The sequence below is a fragment of the Salmo salar genome, chromosome ssa29 (genome assembly GCF_905237065.1).
Source record: "Salmo salar chromosome ssa29, Ssal_v3.1, whole genome shotgun sequence".
Classification (NCBI taxonomy): domain Eukaryota; kingdom Metazoa; phylum Chordata; class Actinopteri; order Salmoniformes; family Salmonidae; genus Salmo; species Salmo salar.
The window spans coordinates 12,212,590-12,235,078 of NC_059470.1; the positions used below are offsets into that span (position 1 = coordinate 12,212,590).

The window sequence follows — 22,489 nt, forward strand, 5'->3', positions numbered from 1 at the left end:
TCTAGTCATTGCTGGGCTAGAACAAAATAGAAAACTAAACTGATTCACATTCAAGGATAGGTAAATAATAATACAATTTATTGAAATTAACAAATAATCTTTCTTTAAAAAAAAGACATCAATACAGCAGTCGTTTTTAAGTTTAGACTTCATCAAAGTGAGAATACGTCAATATGGATGTGATTAAAACCTAGACTAAATGAAAGATTAAATCAATCAAAATAATAGTACATACCAGACTAAAAGAGCATTAACCATTGTTATAATATGGGGAACTCTACAGTTTACACAGCTCAGCAGAATCATTTACGGACCTAATCCATATCCCAGGATAGAGGGGTTTAGTGAACGTGGTTTCAACTGTGTGGAGGAGGGTCATTGTGTCAGAGACGCTGTAGAAGGACAGAATACCTGCCTTGTGACCCAGGTACACTCCTACTCTGGAGGACTGAGGGCCTGACACTTTAGTCTCAACATTATTGTGTCTGAAACTATAACTATAACGAAAACCATTACTAGAGCACTCTAACCCCCAAGACTTGTCATTGTATCCGAATCTGGAATCATTAACACACCCTATTCTACTGATGTCTTTATAAGAGACTGCTATAAAACCAGTTCCACAATGAAACTCCACCTCCCAGTAACAGCGTCCAGACAGACCCTCTCTACAAAGGACCTGCCACCAACCAGTGAATCTGTCTGGATGGTCAGGATTTGGATCTCTAACATTCTTAACAACTGTCACCTTCCTGTTTCCCTCAGACAGAGAGAGGGATTTCTGTGCTGTGTTTGGATCCAGTGTGAGCTGACAGGAATCTGGGAGAAGAGCAGAGCAGAGACCAATGAGGGGAGTTAGAACAGCAAGTTAAGGCACATACTGTACTGTATCTACCCTGTCTTTGATTACAGCAGAGCAGAGATCAGTGACAGCAGTATCTACTATTGATATATCACAAGGTTTGTGAGTAGTGTCAGAAAAATAGACTGTTAGTAACTTGATGAAGAAACTCACATTGTAAGAACTGCTCTCTAGTCTTGGGCTCTGGAGGCAGTAAAACATCCACTGAATTCACTACAAACACACAGACATTCCCAGAAAGAGAGAATATTATCAGCATACCATATTGTACAGATAAAGATGATATAGACTCTGATTGGTCTAAAGTAGGTGTTCTTACATTATGTATTGTGTTAGTATTATATTCAACTCACCTGTGGTGGAGATCTTGGTCCATTCTCCTTTAAGAAAGTCTTCTAGTTTCTCTCTGACATCAGAAACAGCCTTGTTCACATCTCCAAAGTACTGAGGATGGATATCGATGCTGGGTGAGTCTGAAGAGACACTGGGACTGGAGAGAGACTGATAACTCTGGGGAGAGACAGAGATAAAGAGAGTGTGAGAGACAGACAGAGCGAGAGTAGATAATTGACAATGTTTTTTGTGATCAAATATTTTTTATTAATGTCATGTAACATGAACACTGATATGGAGAAAAAGTATAATTGACAAAATGTATAGTTTCACAACAAGTACATTTCTGTATCACCTGTAACAAGGCAGTTTAGTTACCTGGAGGAAATGGATGTGATCCTCTGTGTGTGAGAGCTGCTCCAGATCAGCGTTTCTCCTCCTCAGCTCAGATATCTCCTGCTCCAGTTGCTCCAGGAGTCCATCAGCTTGACCCACTTGAGCCTTCTCCTGGTCTCTGATCAACTCCTTCACCTCAGAGCACCTTCTCTCAATGGAGTGGATCAGCTCATTAAAGATCCTATCAATGTCCTCCACTGCTGCCTGTGCAGAGCGCTGTTAAGACACATAGAGAGAAGAGAAGGCTCCATGTTAAGTAGGATATTTTCCCCCCAGGCCGTTTTATTACCAGGGAATAAGGTTCTACCTAGAAGCCTTTTCATCTGAATAAGCTTTCACACTGATGGCATCAGTCTAGCCACCCCAACGAAACCCAGAAACATAAACCCAGAAACAATACAAGTAGAATAAAACAACATTCATAATCATAGGTACAACCAACTGTAAGTGAACTAATGCAAAGAACAGAGATTCACAATTACCCACAACACGTAAAACCTAGAAGTTAAAGGGTTCTAGGTAGAAACCTTTATAGAGGCCCATATAACAAAATTCTATTCACTGATTGTACAAAACATTAAGAACACCTTAATATTGAGTTGCACTTTACCCCCCCCCCCCCACCCCCCCTTTGCCCTCAGAACAGCCTCGGAACATTGTTGTCTCCTATGGTTCCCACAGTTGTGTCAATATGGCTGGATGTCCTTTGGGTGGTGGACCATTCTTGATACACACAGGAAACTGTTGAGCATGAAACACCCAGCAGCGTTGCAGTTCATGACACAAACCAGTGCACCTACAACCATACCCCGTTCAAAGGCACTTCAATCTTTTGTCTTTCCCATTCACCTTCTGAATGACACACACACACACACACACACACACACACACACACACACACACACACACACACACACACACACACACACACACACACACACACACACACACACACACACACACACACACTCCATGTCTCAAGGCTTAAAAATCCTTCTTTAACCTGTCTCCTCCCCTTCATCTACACTGATTGAGGTGGATTTAACAAGTGATATCAATGAGGGATCATAGCTTTCACCTGGATTCACCTGGTCAGTCTATATCATGGATAGAGCAGGTGTCCTTAATGTTTTGTGCACTCAGTGTATGTTACCTCAGTTACCTCAAGTACCTCGTACCGCTGCACATTGATTGGGTATCGGTATTACTTGTATGTAGCCTCGTTATTGTTATTTTATTGTGTTACTATTTCCTTTTTTTTTAGCACATTTTTCTTACTTTTTAACTCTGCATTGTTGGGAAAGTGTTCGTAGATAAGAATTTCAATATGAAGTCTGCACCTGTTGTATCTGGCGAATGTGACAAATACAATTGTATTATTATTTACTACAGTGTTTTTGGGGGGTAGATAATACTGAAGTACTCACAATAGTATTTCAGTATATTACAACATTTTATAGCAAGTACTACACATGATCGACAGATACTACAGTGTTTAGTATAGTATTCTTCAGTATACTACAGTTTCTATATAATGAAATAGTAAGTACTGTAGTATTCTATAGTAAACTGTAGTATTTTCCATTCGGGGTGCTGGGTAGAACCCTTTCCAGAGGGTTCTACCTAGAATCAGAAACGGTCCTACTTAAACAAGTTGAAGAACCCTTAATGGTTCCTTTTTCTAAGAGTGTATTTCATCTCTGTCTGGGAGTCCAGAGAGCCTGTTCCACACAGTGTCTCAGTTTGATTGGAGAGTGTCCTCTCTCTCTGACTGGTTGACTGGAGGAGGGAAGTGAAATGGTGCATCTTCAGTCCTCTGGGCCCAGTTTTTCAAAAGTTATCTGATTGGATTTCGGAAATCGGTTAGGATTAAATGTTAGAATTGGGTTTTTCAACATTTACATTTTTTATTCTGATCTTCCGGATAGGGATTCGAATTTGGTAATCCAATCTGACCTTTAATCAGGATTAAAAGTAGTTATTGCATTTTTCAAATCTCAAAAATAGTGATTAGGATGGTTTTGATGCCGATAATCAGGATGATCTTAATCCCACTGGAAACAATGGATTCAGGGTGGATTTAAAAAGGTACTACAACGAATACTTGTCAATGTAACTAAGGGGAGGAGGTTTAAAAAATTCAGAATTCCCTGCTGAGCCATTTGGACTGTTGTTGTTCACTTTCACACAGACAAATGACACCGCGACTCAGATACAGTGCCTTGCGAAAGTATTCGGCCCCCTTGAACTTTTCGACCTTTTGCCACATTTCAGGCTTCAAACATAAAGGTATAAAACTGTATTTTTTTGTGAAGAATCAACAACAAGTGGGACACAATTATGAAGTGGAACGAAATGTATTGGATATTTCAGACTTTTTTAACAAGTAAAAAACTGAAAAATTGGCCGTGCAAAATTATTCAGCCCCTTTACTTTCAGTGCAGCAAACTCTCTCCAGAAGTTCAGTGAGGATCTCTGAATGATCCAGTGTTGACCTAAATGAGTAATGATGATAAATAGAATCCACCTGTGTGTAATCAAGTCTCCGTATAAATGCACCTGCTCTGTGATAGTCTCAGAGGTCCGTTTAAAGTGCAGAGAGCATCATGAAGAACAAGGAACACACCAGGCAGGTCTGAGATACTGTTGTGGAGAAGTTTAAAGCCGGATTTGGATACAAAAAGATTTCCCAAGCTTTAAACATCCCAAGGAGCACTGTGCAAGCGATAATATTGAAATGGAAGGAGTATCAGACCACTGCAAATCTACGAAGACCCGGCCGTCCCTCTAAACTTTCAGCTCATACAAGGAGAAGACTGATCAGAGATGCAGCCAAGAGGCCCATGATCACTCTGGATGAACTGCAGAGATCTACAGCTGAGGTGGGAGACTCTGTCCATAGGACAACAATCAGTCGTATACTGCACAAATCTGGCCTTTATGGAAGAGTGGCAAGAAGAAAGCCATTTCTTAAAGATATCCATAAAAAGTGTTGTTTAACGTTTGCCACTAGCCACCTGGGAGACACACCAAACATGTGGAAGAAGGTGCTCTGGTCAGATGAAACCAAAATCGAACTTTTTGGCAACAATGCAAAACGTTATGTTTGGCGTAAAAGCAACACAGCTCATCACCCTGAACACATCATCCCCACTGTCAAACATGGTGGTGGCAGCATCACGGTTTGGGCCTGCTTTTCTTCAGCAGGGGCAGGGAAGATGGTTAAAATTGATGGGAAGATGGATGGAGCCAAATACAGGACCATTCTGGAAGAAAACCTGATGGAGTCTGCAAAAGACCTGAGACTGGGACGGAGATTTGTCTTCCAACAAGACAATGATCCAAAACATAAAGCAAAATCTACAATGGAATGGTTCACAAATAAACATATCCAGGTGTTAGAATGGCCAAGTCAAAGTCCAGACCTGAATCCAATCGAGAATCTGTGGAAAGAACTGAAAACTGCTGTTCACAAACGCTCTCCATACAACCTCACTGAGCTCGAGCTGTTTTGCAAGGAGGAATGGGCAAAAATTTCAGTCTCTCGATGTGCAAAACTGACAGAGACATACCCCAAGCGACTTACAGCTGTAATCGCAGCAAAAGGTGGCGCTACAAAGTATTAACTTAAGGGGGCTGAATAATTTTGCACGGCCAATTATTCAGTTTTTTATTTGTTAAAAAAGTTTGAAATATCCAATAAATTTCGTTCCACTTCATGATTGTGTCCCACTTGTTGTTGATTCTTCACACAAAAATACAGGTTTATATCTTTATGTTTGAAGCCTGAAATGTGGCAAAAGGTCGAAAAGTTCAAGGGGGCCGAATACTTTCGCAAGGCACTGTAAGTTTTGTTTTCCTAGAAGAGAGTTTGTGGGAGGGGGAGCGACTTCCTGGTTCTGCCAGGAGGTGGGGTTATTTAGAGGGAGGGAGATAAAGGAATGTAGTCCAATGCAATAATGAATATCCTGTGGCCTAGGGTTGTTTAGGGGTCTAAGCTGCTTTGGGACATATACTTCTGCAGCATGTGTTGGAATCCAGCCCACTGCTATTTCAACACACTTTCCTCCAGAGCCATATATTTAGAGAGGTGACAATTATTCTCAGGGGTTGAACCAGTAACATGCATTGTGATCCAGGACTAAACATGAGGGCTTTCTGGTCGAAGCCTGAAGTCCTGTTTACTACATATTATCCAGATATAAATGTATACTGGATATTGAAACATAATGTAAAGTTAATGATTGATTTGCCTCTGTGTCTGGTCAGTCTATATCATGGATAGAGCCGGTGTCCTTAATGTTTTGTACACTCAATGTATATTACCTCAGTTACCTCAAGTACCTCGTACCTATGCGCATTGACTGGGTACCGGTGTTCCTTGTATGAAGCCTCGTTATTGTTATTTTATTGTGATACTATTTCCTTTTTTTATTAGCACATTTTTCTTACTTTTTAACTCTGCATTGTTGGGAAAGTGCACATAAGTAAGCGTTTCACGGTAAAGTGACAAATACAATTGTGTTATTATTTACTACAGTGGTTTTTGGGAGGATAATGCTGAAGTGTTCACAATAGTATTTCAGTACACTACAACACTTTATAATAAGTACTACACATGATCAACTGATACTACAGTGAGTAGTATAGTATTCTACAGTATACTACAGTTTCTATATAATTAAATAGTAAGTACTACAGTATTCAAATCAAATCAAATCAAATGTTATTTGTCACATGCGCCGAATACAACAGGTGTAGACCTTACAGTGAAATACTTACTTACAAGCCCTTAACCAAGAATGCGATCAAGAAAAAAGTTAAATACTATTTAAAAATAAGAAAAAAGGAGCAACAATAAAATAACAGTAGAGAGGCTATATACAGGGGTTACAGGTACAGAGTCAATGTGTGGAGGCATCGCTTAGTCAAGGTAATTGAGGTAAAATGTGTATGTAGGTAGAGGTAAGGTGACAATGCATTGATAATTAACAGAGAGTAGCAGCAGCGTAAAAATGGGAGTGGAGGGCGGGGACAATGCAAAAAGTCAGGGTAGCCATTTCATTAGCTGTTCAGGAGTCTTATGGCTTGGGGGTAGAAGCTGTTAAGAAGCCTTTTGGACCTAGACTTGGCGCTCCGGTACAACTTGCCGTGCGGTAACAGAGAAAACACTCCATGACTACGGTTGCTAGAGTCTTTGGCAATTTTTGGGGTCTTCCTCTGACACCGCCTGGTATAGAGGTCCTGGATGGCCGTACACACTACCCCCTGTAGTGCCTTCCATACCAGGCGGTGATGCAACCAGTTAGGATGCTCTCGATGGTGCAGCTGTAGAACTTTTTGAGGATCTGAGGACTCATGCCAAATATTTTCAGTCTCCTGAGGGATAATAGGCATTGTCGTGCCCTCTTCACGACTGTCTTGGTGTGTTTGGACCATGATAGTTTGTTGGTGATATGGACACCAACGAACTTGAAGCTCTCAACCTGCTCCACTAAAGCCCCGTTGATGAGAATGGGGGTCCTCCTTTTTCTGTAGTCCACAATCATCTCCTTTGTCTTGATCACAGTGAGAGAGAGGTTGTTATCTTGGCACCACACTGACAGAATTCCAGTCATTCCAATAAATGTTATACCCCTTGATCTTCAAGAATAGGACTTGGAAATATTTATATTTTTTACCTTTATTTAACTAGGCAAGTCAGTTAAAAACAAATTCTTATTTACAATGACGGTCTACCCTGGCCAAACCTTAACAACGCTGGGCCAATTGTGCCCCGCCTTATGGGACTCCCAATCACGGCCAGTTGTGATACAGCCTGGAATCGAACCAGCGTCTGTAGTGACACCTCTAGCACAGAGATCCAGTGCCTTGGACCACTGCACCACTCGGGAGCTACAGAAGTATAGATTAACCAAATTGTTTTATCTCAGCATAACCCCAAAACGAAGGATTTATTAGCCAGCCCTACTCTGTTTATGATTTTGTTGTCATGGAGGACTGATTGGTCTCATTGATTCGGGTGGAAAAATAAATGTTGGGCTCATGGAATGGCATTCTTTGAGCACTACTGGAAAGTGCTTTTACATGTGAAAAATGAATGCCATATGCTGCATTTGCTATAGGCCTATTGTTTACCTTTTGTTGGTGACACTTTGATATCTTGATAATATGCAGCTGTTTAAAGGGCAAATCCACAGATGAAACAATAACCACTGTTTTGGTAAAAAGCTGAGGGATGGGCCTGGAGAAATGTAACCACCCTCAGATTAATAGAGAGAGCTATGGATGCAAGGACTGACCATCTGCAACGCCCTGGCCATAGAGAGGGGTTTTTGTTCTTTATTTTGGTTAGGCCAGGGTGTTACATTGGGTGGGCGTTCTATGTTCCTTTTTCTATGTTTTGGTATTTCTTTGTTTTGGGCCATGTGTGTGGCTCCCAATCAGGCACAGGTGGTGCTCGTTGCTGCTGATTGGGAGTCACACATAAGGAGCATGTTTTTCCTTTGGGTTTTGTGGGTAATTGTTTCTTGTTTAGTGTGGTTGCACCTGACAGGACTGTTGGCTGTCAGTTTCCTTGTTTTTGTATAGTGTTCTTTCCAATTAAATTTAAGGATGAATACTAACTCTGCTGCATTTTGGTCCTTTCCTGAAGACAGCCCTTACACCATCCATGATATCAAAAGTATTGTTTTAACCCCATGTTATGAGGCTATACAGTGTTTGTTTATATTTACAATGTTTACAAACATTGGAATAAAACAAGCTTATATTTTGGGTTCTAATGGAGTGTGACAGTTGAACTAAGTATATGCAATGCTGTCATCAAGGCAAAGGGTGGCTACTTTGAAGAACCTCAAATATAAAATACATTTTGATTTGTCTAACACTTTTTTGGTTACTACATGATTCCATGTGTGTTATTTCATAGTTTTGATGTCACAATTATTCTACAATGTAGAAAATAGTAAAAATAAAGAAAAATGAGTAGGTGTGTCCAAACGTTTGACTGGTACTGTATATTTATACCCTCCTTCTAGGCGGACTCAACTCCTTGCACATCTAGACAGCCAATACATCTCTGTTGCTTGTCAGGAACTTAATTGGATCCTCTCACTGGTGTAGTCATGGCCCTGCCTCATGGTAGAACCTTTGTGGGCATGGAAGTATATGTGTGTAATAGGACTGTTCCTTTTCACTTCATCTGACCTGACCTCGGGCCGAATTCCTCACTCCTCCCTAATCCACGGCTGTCCTACCTTATCAGTGTCCTTTGCCTCCCTCCTTAAGAGCCATAAGATTTAACAATACCATCTTTTTACAGAATGTAAACTTTCTGCACTCCCCCTTCCTCACTCAGTAACTTTCCATACACCTAGTTTTTATCCACCCTCAATTGACCCCAACCTATACATTCCTTATACATGTACAGTAATCGATAAGTTCTAGTATGGTAACATGAATAAGTATATTTCAAGCTAGAAGCTAACAGTACATAAGCCTACATAGATTTCAGAAAATGAAACAGATTCAAATTAAAGGATCAATAGGTAAATAATAATACAACTTATTGAAATGAACAAACAATTTTTTATTATTGTGAGCGGACCAGGTCCTTTGAGGTTGCTCTAAAGCGGAAAAGTGGAATAAACGAGTCAGGAGCAGGTTTTCTTAATTGAACAAAGTTCTCAGAGGTATTTCTTTCCTATTAAACAATACAACACAATCAAGGATGATCTCCCAAGGAAAACACAAATCTTCTTCTTTACAACAACAAGGAACATAAAGAGAGTATCTTTAAACTATAACATAAATCACGGGTGTGTCACCACCTAAACGATTAGTCCGTGGAGAGCTCCGTTCGGCTGGTGGTCCGGATCTGTGATGGCCTTTCCCAATTGGTAGTTAGTTCCCTTCTTAGCCCTTCCCATGTGCGCCGCGAACTACGCGTTATTTTCTTTCTCCCCTCTCTACCGGTTCCCTCCTCTCCCTTGAATGGGAAAGAGAATAGCTCATTAGTACCGTCAGCTGTGCTTAATTGCCTCTGATCACCTTGACTCACATGCCGGGCGGGGCAACTGTCCGTGGGAGCAGCCTGCCCTCTCGTGGGAGCAGTAGTTTAGTTTAGACTTCATCAAAGAGAGAATAGATCAATATGAATGTGATTAAAACCTATACTAAATTAAAGATTCAATCACTCCAAAAATAATTGTACATACCAGACTAAAAGAGCAATTACATCATTCTAATATGTAGTTTAATCTAGAGGCGAAATAAATCTGTAGTTCACACAGCTCAGCAGAATAATTTTTGCACCTAACCCATATCCCAGGATAGAGGGGTTTAGTGAACGTGGTTTCAACTGTGTGGAGGGGGGTCATTGTGTCAGAGACGCTGTAAAAGGACACAATACCTGCCTTGTGATCCAGGTACACTCCTACTCTGGAGGACTGAGGGCCTGACACTTTAGTCTCAATATTATTGTGTCTGAAACTATAACCATTACTAGAGCACTCTAAACCCCAAGACTTGTCATTGTATCCAAATCTGGGATCATTACTCAACCCTATTCTACTTATGTCTTTATATGAGACTGCTGTAACAGTCCCATGATGACACTCCACCTCCCAGTAACAGCGTCCAGACAGACCCTCTCTACAAAGGACCTGCCACCAACCAGTGAATCTGTCTGGATGGTCAGGATTTGGATCTCTAACATTCTTAACAACTGTCACCTTTCTGTTTCCCTCAGACAGAGAGAGGTATTTCTGTGCTGTGTTTGGATCCAGTATGAGCGGACAGGAATCTGGGAGAAGAGCAGAGCAGAGACCAATGAGGGGAGTTAGAACAGCAAGTTAAGGCACATACTGTACTGTATCTACCCTGCAGGGGCGAAACTCTGATATCCACTTTGGAGGGGACAATTACATGACATTTTCTCAAGAGCAATTCCTGAGGGGGACACCAAAAGTAGTGCTGTAACACATAGCCTACATTGTAATATGGTAAATGTATATTGAGGAACCAAAGAAATAAGGTGTTTGCCGTACTCCTAACTACCGGTACCCAAAACTACACAACTAATCACAACAGCAATACCATTGCCTTTAACAAATCTTAGTTCAGTCACCAGTTTAAGTTGAGAGTGGGGGTATCCATGGCATTTTCCAATTATGTTCCTATTTTACAAGTCCAAAAAATTGAGAACATTTCATAATGTTGCCAAACAAAGACTCAACAAACTTACCTGAGACTCCCTGTCTCTGCCAGTCTGTCCCTGCATATCTGTCCCCAACTCTGCTGTGTGTGTGCCATCTGTTGCCTCCTCTGTCTAATGACATCATTGTGAAACATTTCCATTAGAATTTCATTTCTTTCTTATGAACATTTTATCAACTAGTCTTTGAGATATTAGGCTACTAGGGTTCTTACTATGCGTTTTGGTGTATTGAAAAATACTCTGATGTCCGTCTTTTATTTTTCTGCCATTTTTCTACCTGGCTGGCTACACACACAGTGTGTAGGTTATTTACAGTAGGAGATGGGCTTCTATCATCTTCTATCATTCTATATGGGCTTCGATCTAAAAGGTAGCTAGCAAATGTGAAACGGATTAAAATGACAAGAGTTGACAGCTGTATGAGTTCACCATTTACACAACATATGCTGCAACCTTTTGTAATTTTAATAGTCTGTTTCATATTGGCTGGCTTCCAACAATAGCTGAATTTGCAAAGCTAGCGAGCACCAATTCAGTTTCAGTGGTGTTTGCTATAATCTTTGCTACCCGGGTTAAATAAAGGTGAAATTAAATAAATAAAAGTTCCCTTGCGACAATTTAGTTTTTGCAACGAGACCATTAAATATATTTAAGACAATGGTAGATGAGAGTGTAGTTCTGTTCAGTTTGGACTTCAGTTTATCGCTAACCTTTTCGTAGGGACTTTGAAGCACTAACTTACATCATCTGCATGCTGATTCCATCTTTGACGACGCCACATAAATGGAATAGGTACTAGCTAGCTTAATAGTTAATATTTGCGCGCTAGCTCTGCATATTCAGCTAGTGTGTGTGTGCGCGATTGACTGGATGAACCTCACGGCAGTTACGTAGCAAGCTAAGGAACTGGCAGTGGATCAAACCATTGTGAGGCAAAGGGCGGGGGGGTCGCAATCTTTTGAAACTTAAAAACGCGCTACTAAGTGTCTATAATCAGCACAATTGCTTTCATTGCGTATTATTAATATTATTTAAATTACATAGTTATGTTTCAGTGATATATTGGGGAGGACAAATCATATTTTTCCCAGGATGGGGGGGGTCGTGTGTCCCCCGTCCCCCCCGGGATTTCCGCCCCTGCTACCCTGTCTTTGATTACAGCAGAGCAGAGATCAATGAGAGCAGTATCTACTATTGATAAATCACAAGGTTTGTGAGTAGTGTCAGAAAAAAGAGGCCTTTAGTTACTTGATCAAGAAACTCACATTGTAAGAAACGTTCTTTAGTCTTGGGCTCTGGAGGCAGTAAAACATCCACTGAATTCACTACAAACACACAGACATTTAAAGAGAGAGAGAATATTATCAGCATACCATATTGCACATGTATAAAGTGATGACTATAGGACCTCTGATTGGTCTAAACTAGGTGTTCTTACACTATGTATTGTGTTAGTATTATATTCAGCTCACCTGTGGTGGAGATCTTGGTCCATTCTCCTTTAAGAACGTCTTCTAGTTTCTCTCTGACATCAGAAACAGCCTTATTCACATCTCCAAAGTACTGAGGATGGATAACGATGCTGGGTAAGTCTGAAGAGACACTGGGACTGGAGAGAGACTGATAACTCTGTAGAGAGACAGAGAGAGTGTGAGAGTGAGAGAGAATGTGTGAGAGAGAGAGAGAGAGAGAGAGCGACAGAAGAGAGAGACAGAGAGAGAGCAGATGACTGACAATGTATTTTGTGATCATATGTTTTTTTATTGATGTCAGAAAACATGAATACTGATATATGGAGAATAATATGGAGAATAAAGTATAATTGACAAAATGAACAGTTTCACAATAAGTTAATTTCTGTATGACCTGTATCAAGGCAGTTTAGTTACCTGGAGGAAATGGATGTGATCCTCTGTGTGTGAGAGCTGCTCCAGCTCAGCGTTTCTCCTCCTCAGCTCAGCTATCTCCTGCTCCAGTTGCTCCAGGAGTCCATCAGCTTGACTCACTTGCGCCTTCTCCTGGTCTCTGATCAACTCCTTCACCTCAGAGCGCCTTCTCTCAATGGAGTGGATCAGCTCAGTAAAGATCCTATCACTGTCCTCCACTGTTGCCTGTGCAGAGTGCTGTTCAGACACAAAGAGAGAAGAGAAGGTAAAAGTGGGGAATCCCTGTTCTTTGCATACAATGTAAATAGTCTGGGTAGGCATTTGAATAGCTATTCAGGAGTCTTATGGCTTGGGGGTAGAAGCTGTTAGGAAGCCTTTTGGACCTAGACTTGGTGCTCCAGTACAACTTGACGTGCATTTGCAGAGAGACCAGACTATGACTAGGGTAGCTTCAGTCTTTGACAATTTTTTGGGCCTTCCTATGACACTGCCTGATATAGAGGTCCTGGATGGCAGGAAGCTTGGCCCCAGTGATGTACTGGGCCGTACGTACTACCCTCTGTTGTGCCTTGCGGTCGGAGGCCGAGCAGTTGCCATACCAGGCGGTGATGCAACCAGTCAGGATGCTGTCGATGGTGCAGCTGTACAACTTTTTGAGGATCTGAGGACCCATGCCAAATCTTTTCAGTCTCCTGAGGTGGAATAGGCATTGTCGTGCCCTCTTCACGACTGTCTTGGTGTGTTTGGACCATGATAGCTTGTTGGTGATGTGGACACCAAAGAACTTGAAGCTCTCAACCTGCTCCACTACAGCTTCGTTGATGAGAAGGGGGGCATGCTCGGTCCTCCTTTAACTGTAGGCCACAATCATCTCCTATGTCTTGATAACGTTGAGGGAGAGGTTGTTATCTTGGCACCACACTGCCAGGTCTCCGACCTCCTCCCTATAGGCTTTCTCATCATTGTCGGTGATCAGGCCTACCACTGTTGTGTCGTCGGCAAACTTAATAATGGTGTTGGAGTTGTGCTTGGCCATGCAGTCACGGGTGAACTGTGAGTACAGGAGGGGACTAAGCATACACCCCTGAGGGTCCCCTGTGTTGAGGATCAGCGTGGCAGATGTGTTGTTACCTACCCTTACCACAAGGGGGCGGCACGTCAGGAAGTCCGGGATCCAGTTGCAGAGGGAGGTGTTTTGTCCCGGGGTCCTTAGCTTAGTAATGAGCTTTGAGGGCACTGTGGTGTTGAACACTAAGCTGTAGTCAATGAATAGCATGCTCACGTTGTCACGACTTCCTCCGAAGTCGGCTTCTCTACTTGTTAGGGCGGCGCTCGGCGATCGACGTCACCGGCTTTCTAGCCATCGCCGCTCCATTTTTCATATATCCATTTGTCTTGTCTTGTTTCCATACACACCTGGTTTTCATTTCCCCAATCAATCTACTTGTATTTAACCCTCTGTTTCCCATCATGTCTTGTGTGCAATTGTTTCATGTTATTGTGGTGTTTTATTACGCGCTTTACATTTGTTAAGTTCCGTGTTCTGAGCGCATTTGATTTATGAAGTGCTCTCGTTTTTGGAACTAAAATAAAAGGGTGCCTGTTTATATCACTCTACTCTCCTGCACCTGACTTCGCCTCTAATACACCCGCTGACACACGTAGGTGTTCCTTTTGTCCAGGTGGGAAAGGGCAGTGTGGAGTGCAATAGAGATTCCATCATCTGTGGATCTGTTGGGGTGATATGCAAATTGGAGTGGATCTAAGGTTTCTGGGATAATGGTGTTGATGTGAGCCATGACCAGCCTTTTGAAGCACTTCATGGCTACAGACGTGAGTGCTGCAGGCAGGTTACCTTAGTAGGCAGGTTACCTTAGTATTCTTGGGCACAGGCACTATGGTGGTCTGCTTAAAACATGTTGGTATTACAGACTCAGACAGGTAGAGGTTGAAAATGTCAGTGAAGACACTTGCGGGTTGGTAAGCTAATGCTTGCAGTACACGTCCTCGTAATCCATCTGGCCCTGCGGCCTTGTGAATGTGACCTGTTTAAAGGTCTTACTCACATAGGCTGCAGAGAGCGTGATCACACAGTCTTCCAGAACAGCTGGTGCTCTCATGCATGTTTCAGTGTTATTTGTTTCAGTGTTATTTGAAGGATAGAATTATGGTCAGATGGAGGGCGAGCTTTGTATGCGTCTTTCTGTGTGGAGTACAGGTGGTCGTGTTTTTTTCACCTTCTGTTTGTACATTTAACATGCTGATAGAAATTTGGTAAAACGGATTTAAGCTTCCCTGCATTAAAGTCCCCAGCTACTAGGGCGCCACTTCTGGGTGAACGTTTTCTACAGCTCATTCAATGCTGTCTTAGTGCCAGCCTCTGATTGTGGTGGTATGTAAACAGCTACGAAAAATACAGATGAAAACTCTCTAGGTAGGTAGTGTGGTCTACAGTTTATCATGAGATACTCTACCTTAGGCGAGCAATAGCTCGAGACTTCCTTAGATATCGGGCACCAGCTGTTATTTACAAAAATACATAGTCCGCCGCCCTTTGTCTTACCAGACGCCGCTTTTCTATCCTGCCGATGCAGCGTATAACCAGCCAGATGTATGTTGATAGTGTCGTCGTTCAACCACGTCTCCATGAAGCATAACATATTACAGTATTGAATGTCCCGTTGGTAGTTTAATCTTCCGCATAGGTCATCTATTTTATTGTCCAAAGATTGCAGGCTTGCTAGCAGAATGGAAGGAAGTGAGAGTTTATTCGATCGCCTACGAATTCTCAGAATGCAGCCCGTTCTCCGGGCCCTTTTTCTCCAACTCCTCTTCACTCAAATCCTGGGGGATCAAGGCATGTTCCCAAGAAAGCAGTATATCGAAAGCAGTATATTGTTCGCGTCGGCCTCGTCAGACTCGTTGAAGGAAACAAAGTCGCAGTGATCGCAGTACTGATGTCCAGAAGTTCTTTCAGGTCATAAGAGACGGTAGCGGCAACATTATGTACAAAATAAGTACAAAAATAAGTTACAAACAACGCAAATAAACAAACAAAAAAACACAATCGGTTGGGGGCACGTAAAACGTCTGCCTTCTTCTGCGGCGCCATTTTATATATTTGAATGTGGTAATCCAATCTGACCTTTAATCAGGATTAAAAGCAGTTTTTGCATTTTTCTAATCTCAAAGGTAGTGATTAGGATAGTTTTGATGCTAACATTTTTGATTATCTTAATCCCACTGGAACCAGTGGATTCAGGATGGATTGAAATTTGAATACATTTCAATGTAACTAACTAAAAACTTTCTAACATCTGAAAAACAAAGGTTCATTAAATGAACCGCATAATAGGTATGAGGTCAGTTGTTCAATGTCTCTCTCTTAATCTAGGTACCTTTATGCATTTAGTTTACTCATCTCTGTTTCTCTATGACGGTGTAGAAGTAGTACCATAACCAGTCCAGCAAACTGGCCCAAAAACAGGTAGATAGATCTGATCATGGATTCAAAAAATAAATAATAGCACTACAGAATCTGGATTATAATGATCCAGATTACTTTTTTTTAAAACTGGTCCCTGGTCAATAATACCTACCTTGAGAGACTCCACAGCATGTTGGAGCTCCTTCAGCTCCTTCTCTCTCTCCTGGATTCTCTGCTGGAGCTTCTGCTGACTCATCCCCAGCTGACTCTATGGAGAAACACTGTTCATTGAGCTATCAAGGTTGATTTGTCCAGTAGTGCAATAGTATAGTATTATGATTTAGTAGGAATTATAGTGTAATAGAAGTCCATTTGCAAAATTATATATCTATGATTTAAGTTGAATTATTATGTTTCTTTAAGGTACTCATATCATATAGCTTAATCTGAATTTTGGACTCAAAAGAAAATGATGGTGTATGACTACAGCAAATTATGATACATTTAGAGATTATTTTTCATGTAACTAATTATATATGTTTATCTCATATTCAAACAGCTCTCCTACTGTATATTTCATGATTTGTTTATCAGAGTCACCAACAAGTTATTCTGGTCTAACCTGTTTCTCGGTCCTCTCCGCTGCAGCTGACACTGTATCATGGCCTTTATGATCATCCACCATACACAGATAACAGATACAATTCTGATCGGTACGACAGTAAATCTTCAGCAGTTCGTCATGACGGGAGCAGATGTTCTCCTGTAGCTGTGTGGAGGCTTTGACCAGCTTGTGCTTCTTTAGTGCAGGGACACTATAGTGAGGCTGGAGGTGAGTCTTGCAGGAAGACACCAGACACACCAGACAGGACATGAGGGCTTTCTGCTTTCTGGTCCCAGTGCAGAAATCACATGCCACATCTCCAGGTCCAGCATAGCACAGATCAGGGGGAGCAGCCTGAAGTCCTGTCTTCTTCAGTTTCTCCACCACTTCAGCCAACATGTTATTTTTTCTCAGATCAGGCCTTGGAGTGAAGGTCTGTCTGCACTGAGGACAGCTGTAGACCCCCTTCAGATCATCCTGATCCCAGCAGCCCTCAATACAGCTCCTACAGTAACTGTGTCCACAGGGGATAGCTACTGGCTCCTTCAGTAGATCCAGACAGACAGAACAACAGAACTGATCCTGGTCCAGCAGAATTCCCTGCTGAGCCATTTGTACGGTTGTTCACTTTCACACAAACAAAACCGAGACTCAGATAAGTTTCGTTTTCTCAGAAGAGAGTTTGTGGGAGGGACTTCCTGGTTCTGCCAGGAGGTGGGGTTAGTTGGAAGGGTTGGAATCCAGCCCACTGCTATTTCAACACACTTTCCTCCAGAGCCAGATGTTTAGAGGTAACAATTCCTTTCCAACAGGGGGAGTTCCAGTAACATACATTGTGATCCAGGACTTAACCCCTACAGCAGCCTATTCACATACTTTAAGAAGAAGTTTACTACATATTAGCCAGACTTAAATGTATACTGGATATGGATACATAATGTAAAGTGAATAATTGCTTAGGCTCTGTGTGAAGAATGCATTGTAAACTATTATGAGTATGAATATTATGGGTAGCCAATATACAATGAACCATTTAAAGGTACATTGTGTTCCTTGACCAAAAGTGTTATTTTTCTGATATCTACATTAGAGTTCACTAGATAAACTAAAGGGTACTAATGCAGGATGAGAAATAATGAAATCCTTTAATATTTCAATGTCAGTTTTCTGGAGTCTTTATTCAAAATGAGAGGCAAAAAAAATGGTCTATGAATGCAGCATGTTCCCATACTTCAAAAAATACTACAGATTGTAAAAAGTGCAAGATTAGCTGTTATTTTGAGTGTTTTAAAAGGTTAATTGTCTGTCCACATGCAAATAACCCTTGGTGTGATACATCTGTAGTAGTAAAGGGGAGAAGTTTATTGAGAGAGAAATATGACTAAATGCTCGGCCCAGTCAATGAGATGTAGTTATGTTTTTTTCCAGTATATTTGTGCAGTGGCCACAGCCTGACCATCACATTCTGTTTTTGGAAACAGAACAGGACAAATGCCAAGTCTAGATCAGTTTATGTTGTTTGGTTGTTTGTATAAATTGCAGTAGTTGGTCCTCCTCAGTTAACTTACAAATTCAAACAAGTGAATCCAAAGTGAAGTAATCTAGCTTGATTACATTTTACTGAATGATTGAGGAATTAAATCAAAGGGAGTAAAAATTCACCAAGAGTGTCATTGTAGACACAGCTAAATATAACCTCATTTAGTTAATAGCATAAACACTCAAAGACGAACACATGGAAATATTGTTTATTGTTGGTGGTTTGCTGAGTGGCAAGAGGTAAATCAAGAAACACTTAATATTTGTATTGTTTGCTACAGTATATCACCATCTGCTGGACGGTTGATTGAGTAGTAAATCTGCAGCATCAGAGTATATGCAGTACACAGGTCTAAATAGATTTTAGAAAACTAAACAGTCACATTCAAGGATCAATAGGTATTTAATACAACTTAAGGAAAAATTAACAAATAAACTTTCTTTAAAAAAGACATCAATACAGCAGTTGTATTTAAGTTTAGACTTCATCAAAGTGAGAATACATCAATATGGATGTGATTAAAACCTAGACTAAATTAAAGATTAAATCAAAATAATTGTACATACCAGACTAAAAGAGCATTAACCATCATTCTAATATGGGGAACTCTACAGTTTACACAGCACAGCAGAATTATTTTTGTACCCAACCCATATCCCAGGATAGAGGGGTTTAGTGAACGTGGTTTCAACTGTGTGGAGGAGGCTCATTGTGTCAGAGACGCTGTAGAAGGACAGAATACCTGCCTTGTGATCCAGGTACACTCCTACTCTGGAGGACTGAGGGCCTGACACTTTAGTCTCAAAATTGTTGTGTCTGAAACGATAACCATTACTAGAGCACTCTAAACCCCAAGACTTGTCATTGTATCCAAATCTGGAATCATTAACCAACCCTATTCTACTTATATCTTTATATGAGACTGGTATAAAAACAGTCCCACGATGACACTCCACCTCCCAGTAACAGCGTCCAGACAGACCCTCTCTACAAAGAACCTGCCACCAATACATCTCTTACAGTAACTGTGTCCACAGGGAATAGTGACTGGCTCCTTCAGTAGATCCAGACAGACAGAACAACAGAACTGATCCTGGTCCAGCAGAACGGCCTGCTGAGCCATTTGGACGGTATGCTCACTTTCAAACAGACAAACGACACCGCGACTCAGATAAGTTTCGTTTTCTCAGAAGAGAGTTTGTGGGAGGGGGAGGGACTTTCTGGTTACGCCAGGAGGTAGGGTCAGTTAGAGGGACGGAGAGAGCAATGTAGTACAATGTATAAAATGCTAGGGTAGTTTAGGGTTCATTCTCTTTCCATGACATTGACTGACCAGGTGAATCCAAGTGAAAGCTATGATCCCTTATTGATCCCTTATTTACTTGTTAAATCCACTTTAATAAGTGTAGATGAAGGGGAGTAGACAGGTTAAAGAAGGATTTTAAAGCCTTGAGACAATTAAGGCTTGGATTGTGTATGTGCGGCATTCAAAGTGTAATTGGGCAAGACAAAAGTTTTAAGTGCCTTTGAACAGGGTATGGTAGTAGGTGCCAGGCGCACTGGTTTGCTGCTGGGTTTTTCCATGCTCAACAGTTTCCCGTGTGTATCAAGAATGGTCCACCACCCAAAGGACATCCAGCCAACTTGACAGCTGTGGGAAGCATTGTACTCAACGTGGACCAGAATCTACAGTTGAAGTCGGAGGTTTACATACACCTTAGCCAAATACATTTAAAGTCAGTTGTTTTCACAATTCCTGACATTTAATCCGAGTAAAAATTCCCTGTCTTAGGTCAGTTAGGATCACCACTTTATTTTAAGAATGTGAAATAGCAGAATAATAGTACAGAGAATGAATACTCAATTAGTATTTGGTAGCATTGCCTTTAAATTGTTTAACTTTGTCACGCCCTGACCTGAGAGAGAGGGTTTGTTTCTCTATGTGGTTAGGTCAGGGTGTGGGGTGGGCATTCTATGTTTTATTTTCTATGTTTTGGCCGGGTATGGTTTCCAATCAGAGGCAGGTGTCTATCGTTGTCTCTGATTGGAAGCCATACTTAGGCAGCCTTTTTCCACCTGTGTTTGTGGGATCTTAATTTTGTACTGCTCGTATTTAGCCTGCAAGACGTGACGGTCATTTGTATTTGTTTATTATTTTGTTTAAGTGTTCCGATTTAAGATAAAGATGATCAGTCACCACGCTGCACCTCAGATGGACAATGGGGTCATTGTCCATTTGGAAGACCCATTTGCGACCAAAGCTTAACCTTCCTGACTGATGTCTTGAGAAGTTGCTTCAATATATCCACATAATTTCGCTACCTCATTATGCCATCCATTTTGTGAAGTGCACCAGTCCCTCCTGCAGCAAAGCAACCCCACAACATGATGCTGCCACCCCCGTGCTTCACGGTTGGGATGGTGTTCTTCGGCTTGCAAGCCTCCCCCAGTTCTATTTTTGTTTCATCAGACCAGAGGACATTTCTCCAAAAAGTACGATATTTGTCCCCCTGTGCAGTTGCAAACCGTAGTCTGGCTTTTTTATGGCGGTTTTGGAGCAGTGGCTTCTTCCTTGCTGAGCGGCCTTTCAGGTTATGTCGATATAGGACTCGTTTTACTGTGGATATAGATACTTTTGTACCGGTTTCCTCCAGTATCTTCACAAGGTCCTTTGTCGTTGTTCCGGGAGTGATTTGCACTTTTCGCACCAAAGTAGGAGACAGAGTCTCTAGGAGACAGAACGCGTCTCCTTCCTGAGCGGTATTACTGCTGCATGGTCCCATGGTGTTTATACTTGCGTACTATTGTTTGTACAGATGAACGTGGTACCTTCATGCATTTGGAAATTGCTCCCAAGGATGAACCAGACTTGAGGAGGTCTACAATTTTTTTTCTGAGGTCTTGGCTGATTTCTTTTGATTTTCCCATGATGTCAAGCAAAGAGGCACTGAGTTTGAAGGTAGGCCTTGAAATATATCCACAGGTACACCTCCAATTTACTCATATTGTCAATTAGCCTATCAGAAGCTTCTAAAGCCATGACATAATTTTCAGGAATTTTCCAAGCTGTTTAAAGGCACAGTCAACTTAGTGTATGTAAACTTCTGTCCCATTGGAATTGTGATACAGTGAATTATAAGTGAAATAATCTGTCTGTAAACAATTGTTGGAAAAATGACTTGTGTCATGCACAAAGTAGATGTCCTAACCGCCTTGCCAAAACTAGTTTGTTAACAAGAAATTTGTGGAGTGGTTGAAAAACGAGTTTTAATGACTCCAACTTAAGTGTATGTAAACTTCCGACTTCAACTGTATGTGGAACGCTTTCGACACCTTGTAGAGTCCATGTCCAGACGAATTGAAACTGTTCTGAAAGCAAAAGGGGGTGCAACTCAATATTAGGAAGGTGTTCCTAATGTTTTGTACACTCCATGTACTTCTGAAACATGGGTTCGAATCCTGCCCACTGCTACTTCAACACACATTCCCCAGAAGCATATTTAGAGAGGTAACATCTTCTCCAACAGGGGGCGCTCCAGTAACATGCATTGTGATCCAGGACTAAACATTACAGCAGCCTATTCACATACGTTTTGGCTCAAAGCGCAATACTAGTAAATCACTTTCATTATAAGTTCATGGTTCCTACCTTCACTATATATTAGTCAGACATAAATGTATACTGGATATTGAAACAGAAAGCAAAGTTAATGACTGATTGGCCTCTGTGTGTATAATGTGTTGTATAATCTACCCGATTGTGATCAACCACTTGAATATTATGGGCAGCCAACATACCATGAAACATAAAAAGGTACATTGTGTACCTAGGCCAAATGTGTTATTTTTCTGATGTCTACATTAAAGCCCACTAGACAAACTAAAGGGCACTAATGCATGATGAGAAATAATAAAAAACATTACTATTTCTTTGTCATTTGTCTGGGGTCTATGATCATCTATCCTTTTTTCAAAACGAGTGGCATATAGAACTGTCTATGAATGTAGTATGTTCCCATACTTTTCAAAAATCCTGTAGATTCTAAAAAGTGCAAGAATAGCTGCTATATTGAACTATTTAAAAGGTTAATTCAATGTCCACATGCAAATAACCTTTGATATGATAAATCTGTAGTAGTAAAAGGGGAGAATTTCATTGAGAGAGAAATATGATTAAAAGTTAGGCCCAGTCAATGAGATGTTGTAGTGAGATGATATTAC

The 22,489-nt window shown here is 41.2% G+C and overlaps 1 protein-coding gene across 6 annotated transcripts; it reads right to left on the reverse strand.

Moving 5' to 3' along the window:
• Nucleotides 1-57: 57 nt before the first annotated feature.
• On the reverse strand, nt 58-17,410 carry LOC106590148 (tripartite motif-containing protein 16). Of its 6 annotated transcripts, XM_014180798.2 has the most exons (8): nt 16,747-17,407; nt 16,297-16,392; nt 12,701-12,934; nt 12,284-12,440; nt 12,077-12,136; nt 10,839-10,922; nt 10,327-10,397; nt 9,162-9,581 (listed from the first exon to the last, which is right to left on the reverse strand). In XM_014180798.2, the coding sequence occupies exons 1-8, from the start codon at nt 17,338-17,340 to the stop codon at nt 9,432-9,434; spliced, it is 1,446 nt and encodes a 481-aa protein (XP_014036273.2). In that variant the 5' UTR covers nt 17,341-17,407; the 3' UTR covers nt 9,162-9,431. The 6 variants fall into 6 exon arrangements, with proteins under 6 accessions (XP_045566850.1, XP_045566849.1, XP_014036273.2 ...); XM_045710891.1 differs by having other exon boundaries at nt 9,162-10,397; nt 16,747-17,409; XM_014180799.2 differs by lacking the exon at nt 10,839-10,922.
• Between the last annotated feature and the right edge of the window lie 5,079 nt (nt 17,411-22,489).

Bases quoted from the DNA above. Each gene is read 5' to 3' on its own strand.
- LOC106590148 (XM_045710891.1), bottom strand. From the start codon at position 17,340: ATGGCTCAGCAGGGAATTCTGCTGGACCAGGATCAGTTCTGTTGTTCT. The intron at 16,393-16,746 runs GTTAGACCAGAA...GTTTCTCCATAG, and splicing joins CGGAGAGGACCGAGAAACAG to AGTCAGCTGGGGATGAGTCA. The intron at 10,398-10,838 runs GTAAGTTTGTTG...CTCTTCTCCCAG, and splicing joins GCAGAGACAGGGAGTCTCAG to ATTCCTGTCCGCTCATACTG.